This window comes from Macaca nemestrina, chromosome X (assembly GCF_043159975.1).
Source record: "Macaca nemestrina isolate mMacNem1 chromosome X, mMacNem.hap1, whole genome shotgun sequence".
In the NCBI taxonomy this organism is placed as follows: domain Eukaryota; kingdom Metazoa; phylum Chordata; class Mammalia; order Primates; family Cercopithecidae; genus Macaca; species Macaca nemestrina.
In genome coordinates this window covers 110,946,963-110,964,336 of record NC_092145.1, presented here as the reverse complement: position 1 = coordinate 110,964,336, position 17,374 = coordinate 110,946,963, and the positions used below count along the sequence as shown (strand labels likewise).

General features: G+C 44.2%; 2 protein-coding genes across 4 annotated transcripts; both read left to right on the top strand.

Annotated features, from left to right (window-relative positions):
- Positions 1–1,216: 1,216 nt before the first annotated feature.
- On the top strand, positions 1,217–7,967 carry LOC139360757 (G antigen 10-like). 2 transcript variants are annotated; one of them, XM_071088660.1, is made up of 5 exons: positions 1,217–1,341; positions 2,375–2,463; positions 2,939–3,062; positions 5,817–5,942; positions 7,833–7,967. In XM_071088660.1, the coding sequence occupies exons 2-4, from the start codon at positions 2,383–2,385 to the stop codon at positions 5,939–5,941; spliced, it is 330 nt and encodes a 109-aa protein (XP_070944761.1). In that variant the 5' UTR covers positions 1,217–1,341; positions 2,375–2,382; the 3' UTR covers position 5,942; positions 7,833–7,967. The 2 variants fall into 2 exon arrangements, with proteins under 2 accessions (XP_070944761.1, XP_070944762.1); XM_071088661.1 differs by having other exon boundaries at positions 1,238–1,377.
- A 2,247-nt stretch (positions 7,968–10,214) lies between these two features.
- Positions 10,215–16,915, top strand: LOC139360642 (G antigen 10-like). Of its 2 annotated transcripts, none has more exons than XM_071088480.1 (5): positions 10,215–10,294; positions 11,328–11,416; positions 11,891–12,044; positions 14,767–14,892; positions 16,780–16,915. In XM_071088480.1, exons 2-4 carry the CDS (start codon positions 11,336–11,338, stop codon positions 14,889–14,891), a joined length of 360 nt encoding a protein of 119 aa, XP_070944581.1. In that variant the 5' UTR covers positions 10,215–10,294; positions 11,328–11,335; the 3' UTR covers position 14,892; positions 16,780–16,915. The 2 variants fall into 2 exon arrangements, with proteins under 2 accessions (XP_070944581.1, XP_070944582.1); XM_071088481.1 differs by having other exon boundaries at positions 10,224–10,294; positions 11,891–12,014; positions 16,780–16,914.
- The last annotated feature ends 459 nt before the right edge of the window (positions 16,916–17,374 follow it).

The following is a 17,374-nucleotide window of genomic DNA, read 5'->3' as shown; positions in this document are numbered from 1 at the left end:
TAATATAGTGAATTCGATTGATAAAATTGGATGTTTTTATGTTCAATTTTTAAAACTTGAGAGAGGGTCTCACTCTGTCATCCAGGCTGGGGTGCAGTGGTGTTATCAGAGCTCACTGCAGCCTTGACCTCCTGGGCTGAAGCGATCCTCCCACCTCAGCCTCCTGAGTAGCTGTGAGTCTAGGTACATGCCACCATGCCCAGGTAATTTTTTGATGGCTTTTTCTTTGTTTTTTGTAGTTTTGAGATTTTCTGATGTTGCTCAGGCTGCTCTCGATGGAAGCCCTCAGCTCAGGTGTTCTGGCCAGCACAGCCTCCCAAAATACTACGATTACAGGCGTGAGACTTGGCCTGATCAGGTTTTTCTTATATAGGGGTCTTATCTCTTTAAAGACTAAACTTACCTGTACCTTTGTGCAGGTGGGCAAAGACTTGCATGATGAAATTTATCATTCTGTTGATTTAAAGACAACTATCCTTGACTTACCAGTGTATAAGTCCATGAGAGCATAATTATGTTGAAAGCATATATTGTTGGGTGTTGGGAACCCTACAGTTTCTGCTGCTGTGGGGGCATGTCCGTGGAGGTACCTTTCGTCTGCTTTCTCAACTCTAAACATCTTAGGACCATGGGTTGTGACTGGTAGGACTATGTATCTTGCTAGTTTCAAGATGGAGTTGATTTTCACATGGTGCCACTCTGGCTGTCCCGTTTCCCTAATACTGTCACTTCTCCTTCTGTGATTCTGATTCTAAAGAGTATAGATACCGTTTTAGTATTTCTTTACAGGTCCTAGAGATTGTATTCATTTTTCTTTCAGTCTCTTTCTGTGACTTGTTCACATTGAACAATTTCCTTGTGGGGTAGGTTGCTATTGCTGTTTTTGCAGGTGGTCTACCTGTCTTTCCAGGCAGTCACCGTGGTTCTTGTCCCCATGGTGGGGCCAGGGCAAGAGAGGACCCTGGGTTTGTGTGTGTGTGTGTGTGTGTGTGTGTGTGTGTGTGTGTGTCGGGGTCGGTTCAGTTGAAAATCGAGTGAGTTTTGAGGGGAGCACTACTTGAGGTATTTGAGTCCCAGAAGCATAGAAAACAGCAAAGGGAGGTTGGATTCCATTATCCTCAGTGTGGATGGGAATCGGGGGTTTGGGGCATGGGGTTGGGAACGGCAGCCCGCCCAGGCCCACAGCCGCGCATGCTCTCTGGGCTCCCTTCTCAGTGCGCATGTTCACTGGGCGTCTTCCGCCCAGCCCGTTAGCCCACGTGAAGAACGCCAGGGAGCTGTGAGGCTGTGCGGTCTCGTTCTTGCCGTCCGGACTCTTTTTCCCCTACTGAGATTCGTCTGGTAGGTCTGCAGGCCAGTCATAACGGGGGCTGAAGTGTGAGTGAGGGTGAAGAGGGCCTCGGGTGGGTCCGGTGGATCCCGCTTCCTGGTCTGTGGCCTCTGAGGGAGAAGGACCTCGAGGTCGTCCTCCTTCTCTTCTCAGGCTACCAGGCCACCATCGACTTTGTGGTCGTGAGGGGGCCTGGACAGGGAGGAAGGTGGTCCGCAGAGGGAAGGTGGTCAGGGGCTCAGGTGATGATGGGGTGAGTGCTGTTTGGGGGATGGAGTCCCGAGGTGCCGAGAACCCCCGACGACACAGGGCAGATCCTGAATGGGGTGCCCGGTGGGGGTGAGGCAGTCGGTAAAGAAGGAACCTGGTACCTGGGAAGGCTACGGCCTGGTGAGCGCCCCCCAGCGGTGTGGAGTGTGGAGCGCCTGAGTGAGAAGCACTGCAAGGTCTCACGTCCTCCGTGGAAGTTCTGGGAAAAGTGGGAAGGAGTGGGCGAGGCAGTGCGGTGCAACCAAACTTGATGTGAGAGGGGGTGAATGGCTCTAGGAAGCGGGAGTTGCCCAAAGCAGCCATCACGGGAATTGTGATTCACTAGTGTTTTCGTGGGGAGTCCGCTTGTGAAACTAAACCTCATCAGAAATGACCTGTATCTGCGGGGCATAGTGGTGCTCGCCTATAGTCCGAGTTACTCGGGACACAGAGGCGGGAGGATCCCTTGAGCAGGAGGTCGAGGCTGCAGTGAGCTGTGATCGCGCCCCTGCACTCCAGCCTGAGCAACACAGCGAGACCCCGCGTCCAAAAGAAATTTAGAAAAAAATGTCCTCTGCCTCTTGCCACACGCCTTAAGATGACTGCTCTGCCAGCTTGGCCAGCATAAATGGCTTTGTAGGCACTTAGAAAACGTACACACGTATGCTTCACTCTGGGACTTATTTTGAGAGTATTTTCAAAATTAAAACGACAAGTTAACATTGATCCATGGAAGAGATCGAATATAGTAGCCCTCTGGAGCGCATGTTCCCAATCACGGTTGTCTGTTTTCAGTGTGAAATATGAGTTGGCGAGGAAGATCGACCTACCGGCGTAGACCAAGACGCTATGTAGAGCCTCCTGAAATGATTGGGCCTATGCTGGTGAGCGCTTAAATATTAATTCGATGTTTTCTATTAGCAGAAATTAATTTTTGCGATAGTGTTGTTGCATTAGTATGGAAATGCTGAGAAACGTCTTTCCTGCTGATAAAACATGATTATGGCGTCTCATGAAGGAAACGTTGATTCTGGAGAATTTTTCGTTTTTCCTCTCGTGTTCTTCAGCTCTTGCCTATGACTTCTTTCTCATGCTTTGTTTGTTAATGACAGATCGTACACATGTATTCCAACACAGAGTATAATAGCTTCCAAAGTCCTTGTGCGTCACTTTTCTCACAGTAACCTCCCTGTGGGTAGAGTAACGTTCTTGGCCATAGAGAATAGAGTTGGAAAAATGTCTTTAGGCTTAGTTATGATCAGAAATAGCTATGTATTCTGTGTATATATGTAAAATTTTGTATCAATAGCAAAACTTGTTTTTTTTTTCTTTATTTGCATACCCACACATATTCCCCAGCCCGAGCAGTTCAGTGATGAAGAAGTGGAACCACCAAAACCTGAAGAAGGGGAACCAGCAACTCAAAGTCAGGATCCTGCACCTGCTCAGGAGGGAGAGGATGAGGGAGCATCTGCAGGTCAAGGTGATGGAAAGGGAAGAAGAATGCCCGCTGGTGTGTGTGTCTGAGTGTGTGCGTGTGCATGTGTGTGTGTGTTATGCATTGTTACATAGCAGGAACAGGAGGAAAGAAATCAGTGGAAAGAATGCCTGAAATTGTCTGGAAAAGCCAGGAGGCTATGTAGTTTGCAGCTTAGCTTAGGCAAATCCCTCACTGTGATAAAATTTCTCGACTTTATGAATGAGAGAATAGAGGTGCCGGGATTGACTGGTGAATACACAATTTGTACTTTGTTCCAAGGTTTGTGTCTTCCTATCATCTATGTTGCTGTAAAGAAGGAAAGATTTTGCTGAAAATGCTTAAAACGCAAATGCTTTTCTGTAAGGTAGCTTAGTACTGGCCCAAGAAGAGACCCAGTTCAGAGGAGCAGGAGCAGCTCCAAAAACCAAGTCACTGAATGTTGGCCACCGTTTCCTTAGATTGATATTTTTATGGTACGTTTGATAAAAGCCGGATATACGAGGATACTGCCATACAGGTAGCTGGTTTAGTGATTTTCTAAGTGGCTTTTAGGAGGTGATTAAATCGTTTTATGGTTGGAAAAACAGAAAAGGAGTTATCCTGGGATTAACATGAGATGGAAATCATTTCTCCGAGATAAAATGTTTTGAAAGGAAACATTTATGTAACTGAGGTCATGGATTATTCCAGGGATTCATTGTTAAAAGTTTCTAGAATATGACTGATAACAATGCCCATTACCTGCTGTCCACCCACTCCCTTATTCTCAGTGCGGGACAGTATATTTTGTGTGATTCACAAACAATGTTATATTTGGTGCTTTGTTCTTCACGGGGTTCATTTATGGAATATTACATTTGGGACCTTCGGACTAAATATAACTTTGTTTGAAGAAAGTTAAGTTTCTGTTTATCCCAGTAGGTAATGGGTGTCATGACTGTAAGATTTTCCATAGTCCTCATATCCATTCAGCTAATCAGTCCTTCAGAAATTGACATTGTAATTGTAACTGAAATCCTATCCATGTTGTAGACTTCAGATTTCTTAGGTGATGCACACCGCTCTTGGTACTCTATGGCTGAATATAAGCATTATGCATGTCCTGTGGTTTATCCTCAGATTGTCATTTAGGAGAAAGGTCTCAAGCTGGGCTGAACGCCGTGCACTCATAGTCCCAGCTACTTGGGAGGCTGAGGTGAGAGAATCGCTTGAGCTCTGGCGTTCAAGCCCAGCCTGGGAAACATAGCAAGATCTCATCAGTAGTAAACAAACAAACAAACAAGTAAATAAATAAAGGTTTCATGGTATAGGAAAACACAGATTCAAAGTTTGTGCCTAGTGGCTGGTAATGTTGCAGACATAACTCCTTAGTGAACTGTACCACTTAAAAAAAGACGGTAAGTTTGAGGATATGTGTATTTTTTTTACCACAATTGAAAGAAAACCTCCTCTCTTCCTAAACTTCAGTGTAGTTGTCATATATTCTTTAAAATTTTTACTGTGTCTATATTCAAGACATAACATTTATAGAAAATTTGCAAGAATAGTACAACGAACTCATATACTTTTCACCTAGATTCACCAATTTTTAATAGCTTTCTCTCCGTAGGTTTTATATCTGTTCCCTCCCTCTCTAACCCGGCTGCCCACACACTCACACACACCCACACGCGGATATATGTTTACTGTTATTAATGCTGACTTGTTTAGATAAAGTTTCAGGTATCATGGTCCTTTCCCCTATGTACTCGAGGGTGTGTATATCGTCAGCACAAAGAGAAAGTCATTTCTTGGATCATCACTGCAGAAAGATCAAAATCAGGAAATTTAACAATGAGAAAATGCAGTCATTTAATACGCAGTGCATACTCAAATTTTGCCAGCTCCCCAGACAACTTCTTTCTTCCTTTCGTTATTCTTTGTTGAGACGGAGTCTCCCTCTGTTGCCCAGGTTGGAGTGCAGTAGTGCGATCTTGGCTCACTGCAACCTACACCTCCCAGGTTCTAGGGATTCTCACGCCTCGGCCTGCCATGTAGCTGGGCCTACAGGCGCCGGCCACTGCGGTCTTGAACTTCTGACCTCACCTGATCTGCCCACCTTGGCATCCCAAAGTGTTTGGATTGCAGGCGTGAGACCCCACGCCCGACCCAGATAATGTTATTGATAGGATTTCTTTTTCTGATCCAGAGTCCGGTTCAGGATCACGTCTTACCTGTGCTTTTCAGGTGTTTTTAGTTTCCTTTAATCTGGAATGTTTCCTTAATTTTTCTTTGTCATTCATGATACAGACATTTTTGAAGAGGATAGACCAGTTGGTTTGCAGAATGTTCTGCAGTTTGGGCTTTTTCGTGTATTTTTTAAAGACCTTTTTTCGACTCAGCGTTGATTCGTGGCTACTCAGGCCATAGGAGAGTTTGAGTGCTAGGAGTGTAAGTGCTGTGAGAGACAGGATTTCAGCCTTGAGTCATTTGATGAGGTAAGGACAATCAGAAGTAGAATAACAGAGAAGAGCAAAGGAGGCCACAACGTTGTCTGAGGGCAGTCTTCGGAAAGGAAGAGGGTAATATTTGGAGCACCTTGTTTTCCTGTTTTCTGCTAACAGACTCCTGAAATAATGTTCCTGGGATTCTTGTCAACACATCTATTATTACAGTAGCTAAAGCTTTGATAAAATAACACCGAGAGCATGGGTATTATTTTCTCATTGATATTTTATGTTTTACTGCTTAAATTGATACGTATTTTTTATTTTTAAGGGCCAGAGTCTGAAGCTGAGAGCCAGGAAGAGGTTCGCCCGACGCCCGATTATGAGCGTGAAGATGGTCCTGATGTCCAGGAGATGAGCCTGCCAAATCCAGAGGAGGTGAAAAGGCCTGAATAAGGTAGGCAATCCATTAGACATGCAGATCGTAGGGTGTCTGTTTCCACAGTATTGTATAATAATAATAATAATAGTTATTTTTTGAGACAGAGTCTCGCTCTGTCGACCAAGCTGGAGTGCAGTGGTCCCACCTCGGTCACTGGAACTTCAGCCTCCCGGGTTCAAGTCATTCTCCTGCGTGTGCCTCCCGAGTAGCCAGGCTTATAGACGTGCTCCACCGTTCCCAGCTAATTTTTGTATGTTTAGTATTGATGGGGTTTCGTTCCGTTGCACCGGTTGGTCCCGAACTCCTGGCCTCGGGTTATCCACGTGCCTCGCCTTTGAAATTTCCGGGATTACAGGCGAGAGCCACGGAGCCCGACCCAGCATTATATTTTTAATAGCAGAGAGGTAACAGTACTGCCTCTGTAATACTAGAGTTCTTATATAGAAAGGTTATTTGAAACGTAGTTCAGGCCCCAGCACCCGACTGATAGGCTGTCAGATATAGAAACAAACTGAGTCAAAGCCATGATGAATGAAGATTTGAATCTAAATCCTTGAACCAATAGCTCATAATTTTCAGATGCTTTTGTATAGATCTGCTTTTAACAAATACATAACACATTTGTAACACCCATCACTTGGTGTGAAAAATGCCGAAGCACTGATGCGGGTTCTAATACCAGCTCTTACAGCCTTGGCGAGATGCTGAGTGAGTCCTTTCACTTCTAAACCTGTCTTTGGTTCTTATGAAAATAGTGAGTTGAAGTCAGAGATTTTAAAACCATTTTCCCTTCTGGTTCTTTCATACTCTGATCCTGTTGTATAGAATGCATGGGATACAGAGATCATCTGCTTCGCATGATGTGTTGATCCCAAATCATGAAACCCTGCCTGAGTCATCTGAAAATCTCTAAATTGAGATTTCATTGCTACTAAGAAAGTGAGCGGTCACTCTGCTTCATCTTAGTTTTTCCGTGTGGAGAGCTGAATATATATGGTAGTATCTTGTCAAATTGTGAATTCTCCCTCCTCTTTGTTTGTTTGAGACAGAGTCTCAGTCTGTCACCCAGGCTGGAGTACAGTGGTGTGATTTCAGCTCACTGCAACCTCTGGCTCCCTGGCTAAAGCAGTCCTCCCACCTCAGCCTCCTGAGTGGCTGAAAGTATATGCACAAGCCACCGTGCCTAAGTTGTTTTTTTTTTTTTTTTTTCTGTTGAATTAAAAAAAAATTTTTTTTTTCGAGATGAGATCTCACTATGTTGCCCAGGCTGGGATTCTCTGGCTTTTAATGAACAATTGCTTTTAAAATCTTTCCTCACGGAAACCTTGAGTGATGAAATTATCAACTGGCGAGAGACCGGTTAGTTCCTATCCTCTGTGGCATGTAGGTCAGTGATGCTCAGCATGCGTGTGAGTAAGATGCCTGTGCTATGCACGCTCCCTGCCACACTGTCAGTCTTCATGAGCCAGTATTTCTAATAAGACTGTTGACACATATGTGATATAATCATCTCTCACCATATCAAATGTTACATTTAAGTTTCAGCTTTAGAGACATGGATTGATCAGATTTAAAGTTGAAAGACCATGACTTTAGGACTTCCTGACTAATCAACTGAAGTATGTTTTACACTTGTGTTTTCCAGATTCCTGACTGTGAATTGTAAGTGCTTTTGAATTGAAAGGAAGCACTGGATGTTTAGGGAAGAAATTACCTTTAAATTCTACAGGTCCGTCCTCAAATTGTATTGAGGTTTAATTGGATGTAAGACACAGGATCACCCTTTGGGTTTTGTTTCTAGTCCATTTAACAAAATCCAAACTGTAGTGTGTTTTGTATGCCTTTAGGGTCATTTAAATAATCTGTTGCTAAGTCACGTTGCTAATTGTTATGTTTCTGTTACAGGTGAAAAGCAATGACAGTGTTAAAAGAAGACACGCTGAAATGATGCAGGCTGCTCCTATGTTGGAAATTTGTTCATTACAATTCTCCCAATAAAGCTTTACAGCCCTCTGCAAAGAAGTCTTGCGCATCTTTTGTGAACTTTATTTCTAGCTTTTTGATGCTGTGAGACATGTATCATTCTTTGAAATGTTATATTCCAACTGTTTGAGCTGGTATGTAGACACATCATTCTTTTTTCTTTCTTTCATTTTTCCCTTTGGCAACAGAGTCTCGCTGTGTCACCCAGGCTGGAGTGCAGTGGCGCGATCTCTGCTCACTGCCACCCCCGCCTCCCGGATTCAAGCAATTCTCTGCCTTAGCCTCCCAAGTAGCTGGGATTACAGGCACCCACCAGCACTCCCGGCTAAGTTTTGTATTTTTAGTAGAGATGGGGTTTCACCATCTTGGCTAGGGTGCTCTTGAATTCCTGACCTCGTGATTCACCCGCCTCGGCCTTCCAAAGTGTTGGGATTACAAGCGTGAGCCACCATGCCCGGCGGAGACATAATTCTTATATATTGGTTTTCTATCCAGCAGCCTTGTGAAATATGCTTATGAACTCTAAAAGTTTATTTCTAGATCATTTTCAGTCTTCAACATACAGAAACATATCATCCTTCAATAAGAGCAATTTTATTTCTGCCATTTATTTTTCTTTGTCCTTTTGTATTGTTTGTAGAGACGGGGTTTTGCCATGTTTCCCGTGCTGTTCTTGGACTCCTGAGTTCAAGTGATGCACCCGCCTTGCCTCCCACAGTGCTGGGATTACAGGCGTGGGCCTCCGCACCAGGACTGTTGCTGCCGTTGTAAAGACTTTTATTTCCTTTTCTGATTTTATGGCATTGCGCAGACCCACCTGTTCCATGGTGATAGTGGACATCCTTGTCTTATCCCTGATGAGAACCGGAAAACTTTCAACATTTCACTGTCATATTTACTGTCCTTTTTTTGTAGACGGACTTCTTCAGAGTAAGTCATTCCATTCTGTTCTAAATATGCTGAGTGTATTCATTTGAATCTATGTTAAGTTTCATCAAATAGTGCATCTATTTCGACCACAGCATTTTTTCCCATTCATCTGTTAATATAGTGAATTCGATTGATAAAATTGGATGTTTTTATGTTCAATTTTTAAAACTTGAGAGAGGGTCTCACTCTGTCATCCAGGCTGGGGTGCAGTGGTGTTACCAGAGCTCACTGCAGCCTTGACTTCCTGGGCTGAAGCGATCCTCCCACCTCAGCCTCCTGAGTAGCTGTGAGTCTAGGTACATGCCACCATGCCCAGGTAATTTTTTGATGGCTTTTTCTTTGTTTTTTGTAGTTTTGAGATTTTCTGATGTTGCTCAGGCTGCTCTCGATGGAAGTCCTCAGCTCAGGTGTTCTGGCCAGCACAGCCTCCCAAAATACTAGGATTACAGGCGTGAGACTTGGCCTGATCAGGTTTTTCTTATATAGGGGTCTTATCTATATAAAGACTAAACTTACCTGTACCTTTGTGCAGGTGGGCAAAGACTTGCATGATGAAATTTATCATTCTGTTGATTTAAAGACAACTATCCTTGACTTACCAGTGTGTAAGTCCATGAGAGCATAATTATGTTGAAAGCATATATTGTTGGGTGTTGGGAACCCTGCAGTTTCTGCTGCTGTGGGGGCATGTCCGTGGAGGTACCTTTCGTCTGCTTTCTCAACTCCAAACATCTTAGGACCATGGGTTGTGACTGGTAGGACTATGTATCTTGCTAGTTTCAAGATGGAGTTGATTTTCACATGGTGCCACTCTGGCTGTCCCGTTTCCCTCATACTGTCACTTCTCCTTCTGTGATTCTGATTCTAAAAAGGATAGATACCGTTTTAGTATTTCTTTACAGGTCCTAGAGATTGTATTCATTTTTCTTTCAGTCTCTTTCTGTGACTTGTTCACATTGAACAATTTCCTTGTGGGGTAGGTTGCTATTGCTGTTTTTGCAGGTGGTCTACCTGTCTTTCCAGGCAGTCACCGTGGTTCTTGTCCCCATGGTGGGGCCAGGGCAAGAGAGGACCCTGGGTTTGTGTGTGTGTGTGTGTGTGTGTGTGTGTGTGTGTGTGTGTCGGGGTCGGTTCAGTTGAAAATCGAGTGAGTTTTGAGGGGAGCACTACTTAAGGTATTTGAGTCCCAGAAGCATAGGAAACAGCAAAGGGAGGTTGGATTCCATCATCCTCAGTGTGGATGGGAATCGGGGGTTTGGGGCATGGGGTTGGGAACGGCAGCCCGCCCAGGCCCACAGCCGCGCATGCTCTCTGGGCTCCCTTCTCAGTGCGCATGTTCACTGGGCGTCTTCCGCCCAGCCCGTTAGCCCACGTGAAGAACGCCAGGGAGCTGTGAGGCTGTGCGGTCTCGTTCTTGCCGTCCGGACTCTTTTTCCCCTACTGAGATTCATCTGGTAGGTCTGCAGGCCAGTCATAACGGGGGCTGAAGTGTGAGTGAGGGTGAAGAGGGCCTCGGGTGGGTCCGGTGGATCCCGCTTCCTGGTCTGTGGCCTCTGAGGGAGAAGGACCTCGAGGTCGTCCTCCTTCTCTTCTCAGGCTACCAGGCCACCATCGACTTTGTGGTCGTGAGGGGGCCTGGACAGGGAGGAAGGTGGTCCGCAGAGGGAAGGCGGTCAGGGGCTCAGGTGATGATGGGGTGAGTGCTGTTTGGGGGATGGAAGTCCCGAGGTGCCGAGAACCCCCGACGACACAGGGCAGATCCTGAATGGGGTGCCCGGTGGGGGTGAGGCAGTCGGTAAAGAAGGAACCTGGTACCTGGGAAGGCTACGGCCTGGTGAGCGCCCCCCAGCGGTGTGGAGTGTGGAGCGCCTGAGTGAGAAGCACTGCAAGGTCTCACGTCCGCCATGGAAGGTCCGGGAAAAGTGGGAAGGAGTGGGAGAGGCAGTGCGGTGCAACCAAACTTAATGTGAGAGGGGGTGAATGGCTCTAGGAAGCGGGAGTTGCCCAAGCAGCCATCACGGGAATTGTGATTCACTAGTGTTTTCGTGGGGAGTCCGCTTGTGAAACTAAACCTCATCAGAAATGACCTCTATCTGCGGAGCATAGTGGTGCTCGGCTATAGTCCGAGTTACTCGGGACACAGAGGCGGGAGGATCCCTTGAGCAGGAGGTCGAGGCTGCAGTGAGCTGTGATCGCGCCCCTGCACTCCAGCCTGAGCAACACAGCGAGACCCCGCGTCCAAAAGAAATTTAGAAAAAAATGTCCTCTGCCTCTTGCCACACGCCTTAAGATGACTGCTCTGCCAGCTTGGCCAGCATAAATGGCTTTGTAGGCACTTAGAAAACGTACACACGTATGCTTCACTCTGGGACTTATTTTGAGAGTATTTTCAAAATTAAAACGACAAGTTAACATTGATCCATGGAAGAGATCGAATATAGCAGCCCTCTGGAGCGCATGTTCCCAATCACGGTTGTCTGTTTTCAGTGTGAAATATGAGTTGGCGAGGAAGATCGACCTACCGGCGTAGACCAAGACGCTATGTAGAGCCTCCTGAAATGATTGGGCCTATGCTGGTGAGCGCTTAAATATTAATTCGATGTTTTCTATTAGCAGAAATTAATTTTTGCGATAGTGTTGTTGCATTAGTATGGAAATGCTGAGAAACGTCTTTCCTGCTGATAAAACATGATTATGGCGTCTCATGAAGGAAACGTTGATTCTGGAGGATTTTTCGTTTTTCCTCTTGTGTTCTTCAGCTCTTGCCTATGACTTCTTTCTCATGCTTTGTTTGTTAATGACAGATCGTACACATGTATTCCAACACAGAGTATAATAGCTTCCAAAGTCCTTGTGCGTCACTTTTCTCACAGTAACCTCCCTGTGGGTAGAGTAACGTTCTTGGCCATAGTGAATAGAGTTGGAAAAATGTCTTTAGGCTTAGTTATGATCAGAAATAGCTATGTATTCTGTGTATATATGTAAAATTTTGTATCAATAGCAAAACTTGTTTTTTTTTCTTTATTTGCATACCCACACATATTCCCCAGCCCGAGCAGTTCAGTGATGAAGAAGTGGAACCACCAAAACCTGAAGAAGGGGAACCAGCAACTCAAAGTCAGGATCCTGCACCTGCTCAGGAGGGAGAGGATGAGGGAGCATCTGCAGGTCAAGGTGATGGAAAGGGAAGAAGAATGCCCGCTGGTGTGTGTGTCTGAGTGTGTGCGTGTGCATGTGTGTGTGTGTTATGCATTGTCACATAGCAGGAACAGGAGGAAAGAAATCAATGGAAAGAATGCCTGAAATTGACTGGAAAAGCCAGGAGGCTATGTAGTTTGCAGCTTAGCTTATGCAAATCCGTCACTGTGATAAAATTTCTCGACTTTATGAATGAGAGAATAGAGGTGCCGGGATTGACTGGTGAATACACAATTTGTACTTTGTTCCAAGGTTTGTGTCTTCCTGTCATCTATGTTGCTATAAAGAAGGAAAGATTTTGCTGAAAATGCTTAAAACGCAAATGCTTTTCTGTAAGGTAGCTTAGTACTGGCCCAAGAAGAGACCCAGTTCAGAGGAGCAGGAGCAGCTCCAAAAACCAAGTCACTGAATGTTGGCCACCGTTTCCTTAGATTGATATTTTTATGGTACGTTTGATAAAAGCCGGATATACGAGGATACTGCCATACAGGTAGCTGGTTTAGTGATTTTGTAAGTGGCTTTTAGGAGGTGATTAAATCCTTTTATGGTTGGAAAAACAGAAAAGGAGTTATCCTGGGATTAACATGAGATGGAAATCATTTCTCCGAGATAAAATGTTTTGAAAGGAAACATTTATGTAACTGAGGTCATGGATTATTCCAGGGATTCATTGTTAAAAGTTTCTAGAATATGACTGATAACAATGCCCATTACCTGCTGTCCACCCACTCCCTTATTCTCAGTGCGGGACAGTATATTTTGTGTGATTCACAAACAATGTTATATTTGGTGCTTTGTTCTTCACGGGGTTCATTTATGGAATATTACATTTGGGACCTTCGGACTAAATGTAACTTTGTTTGAAGAAAGTTAAGTTTCTGTTTATCCCAGTAGGTAATGGGTGTCATGACTGTAAGATTTTCCATAGTCCTCAAATCCGTTCAGCTAATCAGTCCTTCAGAAATTGACATTGTAATTGTAACTGAAATCCTATCCATGTTGTAGACTTCAGATTCCTTAGGTGATGCACACTGCTCTTGGTACTCTATGGCTGAATATAAGCATTATGCATGTCCTGTGGTTTATCCTCAGATTGTCATTTAGGAGAAAGGTCTCAAGCTGGGCTGAACGCCGTGCACTCATAGTCCCAGCTACTTGGGAGGCTGAGGTGAGAGGATCGCTTGAGCCCTGGCGTTCAAGCCCAGCCTGGGAAACATAGCAAGATCTCATCAGTAATAAACAAACAAACAAACAAGTAAATAAATAAAGGTCTCATGGTATAGAAAACACAGATTCAAAGTTTGTGCCTAGTGGCTGGTAATGTTGCAGACATAACTCCTTAGTGAACTGTACCACTTAAAAAAAGACGGTAAGTTTGAGGATATGTGTATTTTTTTACCACAATTGAAAGAAAACCTCCTCTCTTCCTAAACTTCAGTGTAGTTGTCATATATTCTTTAAAATTTTTACTGTGTCTATATTCAAGACATAACATTTATAGAAAATTTGCAAGAATAGTACAACGAACTCATATACTTTTCACCTAGATTCACCAATTTTTAATAGCTTTCTCTCCGTAGGTTTTATATCTGTTCCCTCCCTCTCTAACCCGGCTGCCCACACACTCACACACACCCACACGCGGATATATGTTTACTGTTATTAATGCTGACTTGTTTAGATAAAGTTTCAGGTATCATGGTCCTTTCCCCTATGTACTCGAGGGTGTGTATATCGTCAGCACAAAGAGAAAGTCATTTCTTGGATCATCACTGCAGAAAGATCAAAATCAGGAAATTTAACAATGAGAAAATGCAGTCATTTAATACGCAGTGCATACTCAAATTTTGCCAGCTCCCCAGACAACTTCTTTCTTCCTTTCGTTATTCTTTGTTGAGACGGAGTCTCCCTCTGTTGCCCAGGTTGGAGTGCAGTAGTGCGATCTTGGCTCACTGCAACCTACACCTCCCAGGTTCTAGGGATTCTCACGCCTCAGCCTGCCGTGTAGCTGGGCCTACAGGCGCCGGCCACTGCGGTCTTGAACTTCTGACCTCACCTGATCTGCCCACCTTGGCATCCCAAAGTGTTTGGATTGCAGGCGTGAGACCCCACGCCCGGCCCAGATAATGTTATTGATAGGATTTCTTTTTCTGATCCAGAGTCCGGTTCAGGATCACGTCTTACGTGTGCTTTTCAGGTGTTTTTAGTTTCCTTTAATCTGGAATGTTTCCTTAATTTTTCTTTGTCATTCATGATACAGACATTTTTGAAGAGGATAGACCAGTTGGTTTGCAGAATGTTCTGCAGTTTGGGCTTTTTCGTGTATTTTTTAAAGACCTTTTTTCAACTCAGCGTTGATTGGTGGCTACTCAGGCCATAGGAGAGTCTGAGTGCTAGGAGTGTAAGTGCTGTGAGAGACAGGATTTCAGCCTTGAGTCATTTGATGAGGTAAGGACAATCAGAAGTAGAATAACAGAGAAGAGCAAAGGAGGCCACAACGTTGTCTGAGGGCAGTCTTCGGAAAGGAAGAGGGTAATATTTGGAACACCTTGTTTTCCTGTTTTCTGCTAACAGACTCCTGAAATAATGTTCCTGGGATTCTTGTCAACACATCTTTTATTACAGTAGCTAAAGCTTTGATAAAATAACACCGAGAGCATGAGTATTATTTTCTCATTGATATTTTATGTTTTACTTCTTAAATTGATACGTATTTTTTATTTTTAAGGGCCAGAGCCTGAAGCTGAGAGCCAGGAAGAGGTTCGCCCGACGCCCGATTATGAGCGTGAAGATGGTCCTGATGTCCAGGAGATGAGCCTGCCAAATCCAGAGGAGGTGAAAAGGCCTGAATAAGGTAGGCAATCCATTAGACATGCAAATCGTAGGGTGTCTGTTTCCACAGTATTGTATAATAATAATAATAATAGTTATTTTTTGAGACAGAGTCTCGCTCTGTCGACCAAGCTGGAGTGCAGTGGTCCCACCTCGGTCACTGGAACTTCAGCCTCCCGGGTTCAAGTCATTCTCCTGCGTGTGCCTCCCGAGTAGCCAGGCTTACAGACGTGCTCCACCGTTCCCAGCTAATTTTTGTATGTTTAGTATTGATGGGGTTTCGTTCGGTTGCACAGGTTGGTCCCGAACTCCTGGCCTCGGGTTATCCACGTGCTTCGCCTTTGAGATTTCCGGGATTACAGGCGAGAGCCACGGAGCCCGACCCAGCATTATATTTTTAATAGCAGAGAGGTAACAGTACTGCCTCTGTAATACTAGAGTTCTTATATAGAAAGGTTATTTGAAACGTAGTTCAGGCCCCAGCACCCGACTGATAGGCTGTCAGATATAGAAACAAACTGAGTCAAAGCCATGTTGAATGAAGATGTGAGTCTAAATCCTTGAACCAATAGCTCATAATTTTCAGATGCTTTTGTAAAGATCTGCTTTTAACAAATACATAACACATTTGTAACACCCATCACTTGGTGTGAAAAATGCCGAAGCACTGATGCGGGTTCTAATACCAGCTCTTACAGCCTTGGCGAGATGCTGAGTGAGTCCTTTCACTTCTAAACCTGTCTTTGGTTCTTATGAAAATAGTGAGTTGAAGTCAGAGATTTTAAAACCATTTTCCCTTCTGGTTCTTTCATACTCTGATCCTGTTGTATAGAATGCATGGGATACAGAGATCATCTGCTTCACATGATGTGTTGATCCCAAATCATGAAACCCTGCCTGAGTCATCTGAAAATCTCTAAATTGAGATTTCATTGCTACTAAGAAAGTGAGCGGTCACTCTGCTTCATCTTAGTTTTTCCGTGTGGAGAGCTGAATATATATGGTAGTATCTTGTCAAATTGTGAATTCTCCCTCCTCTTTGTTTGTTTGAGACAGAGTCTCAGTCTGTCACCCAGGCTGGAGTACAGTGGTGTGATTTCAGCTCACTGCAACCTCTGGCTCCCTGGCTAAAGCAGTCCTCCCACCTCAGCCTCCTGAGTGGCTGAAAGTATATGCACAAGCCACCGTGCCTAAGTTGTTTTTTTTTTTTTTCTGTTAAATTAAAAAAAAAATTTTTTTTGTCGAGATGAGGTCTCACTATGTTGCCCAGGCTGGGATTCTCTGGCTTTTAATGAACAATTGCTTTTAAAATCTTTCCTCACGGAAACCTTGAGTGATGAAATTATCAACTGGCGAGAGACCGGTTAGTTCCTATCCTCTGTGGCATGTAGGTCAGTGATGCTCAGCATGGGTGTGAGTAAGATGCCTGTGCTATGCACGCTCCCTGCCACACTGTCAGTCTTCATGAGCCAGTATTTCTAATAAGACTGTTGACACATATGTGATATAATCATCTCTCACCATATCAAATGTTACATGTAAGTTTCAGCTTTAGAGACATGGATTGATCAGATTTAAAGTTGAAAGACCATGACTTTAGGACTTCCTGACTAATCAACTGAAGTATGTTTTACACTTGTGTTTTCCAAGTTCCTGACTGTGAATTGTAAGTGCTTTTGAATTGAAAGGAAGCACTGGATGTTTAGGGAAGAAATTACCTTTAAATTCTACAGGTCCATCCTCAAAGTGTATTGAGGTTTAATTGGATGTAAGACACAGGATCACCCTTTGGGTTTTGTTTCTAGTCCATTTAACAAAATCCAAACTGTAGTGTGTTTTGTATGCCTTTAGGGTCATTTAAATAATCTGTTGCTAAGTCACGTTGCTAATTGTTATGTTTCTGTTACAGGTGAAAAGCAATGACAGTGTTAAAAGAAGACACGCTGAAATGATGCAGGCTGCTCCTATGTTGGAAATTTGTTCATTACAATTCTCCCAATAAAGCTTTACAGCCCTCTGCAAAGAAGTCTTGCGCATCTTTTGTGAACTTTATTTCTAGCTTTTTGATGCTGTGAGACATGTATCATTCTTTGAAATGTTATATTCCAACTGTTTGAGCTGGTATGTAGACACATCATTCTTTTTTCTTTCTTTCATTTTTCCCTTTGGCGACAGAGTCTCGCTGTGTCACCCAGGCTGGAGTGCAGTGGCGCGATCTCTGCTCACTGCCACCCCCGCCTCCCGGATTCAAGCAATTCTCTGCCTTAGCCTCCCAAGTAGCTGGGATTACAGGCACCCACCAGCACTCCCGGCTAAGTTTTGTATTTTTAGTAGAGATGGGGTTTCACCATCTTGGCTAGGGTGCTCTTGAATTCCTGACCTCGTGATTCACCCGCCTCGGCCTTCCAAAGTGTTGGGATTACAAGCGTGAGCCACCATGCCCGGCGGAGACATAATTCTTATATATTGGTTTTCTATCCAGCAGCCTTGTGAAATATGCTTAT

Bases quoted from the DNA above. Each gene is read 5' to 3' on its own strand.
- LOC139360757 (XM_071088660.1), top strand. From the start codon at position 2,383: ATGAGTTGGCGAGGAAGATCGACCTACCGGCGTAGACCAAGACGCTAT. The intron at 2,464-2,938 runs GTGAGCGCTTAA...CATATTCCCCAG, and splicing joins AAATGATTGGGCCTATGCTG to CCCGAGCAGTTCAGTGATGA. The intron at 3,063-5,816 runs GTGATGGAAAGG...TTTATTTTTAAG, and splicing joins GGGAGCATCTGCAGGTCAAG to GGCCAGAGTCTGAAGCTGAG.
- LOC139360642 (XM_071088480.1), top strand. From the start codon at position 11,336: ATGAGTTGGCGAGGAAGATCGACCTACCGGCGTAGACCAAGACGCTAT. The intron at 11,417-11,890 runs GTGAGCGCTTAA...CATATTCCCCAG, and splicing joins AAATGATTGGGCCTATGCTG to CCCGAGCAGTTCAGTGATGA. The intron at 12,045-14,766 runs GTGTGTGTGTCT...TTTATTTTTAAG, and splicing joins GGGAAGAAGAATGCCCGCTG to GGCCAGAGCCTGAAGCTGAG.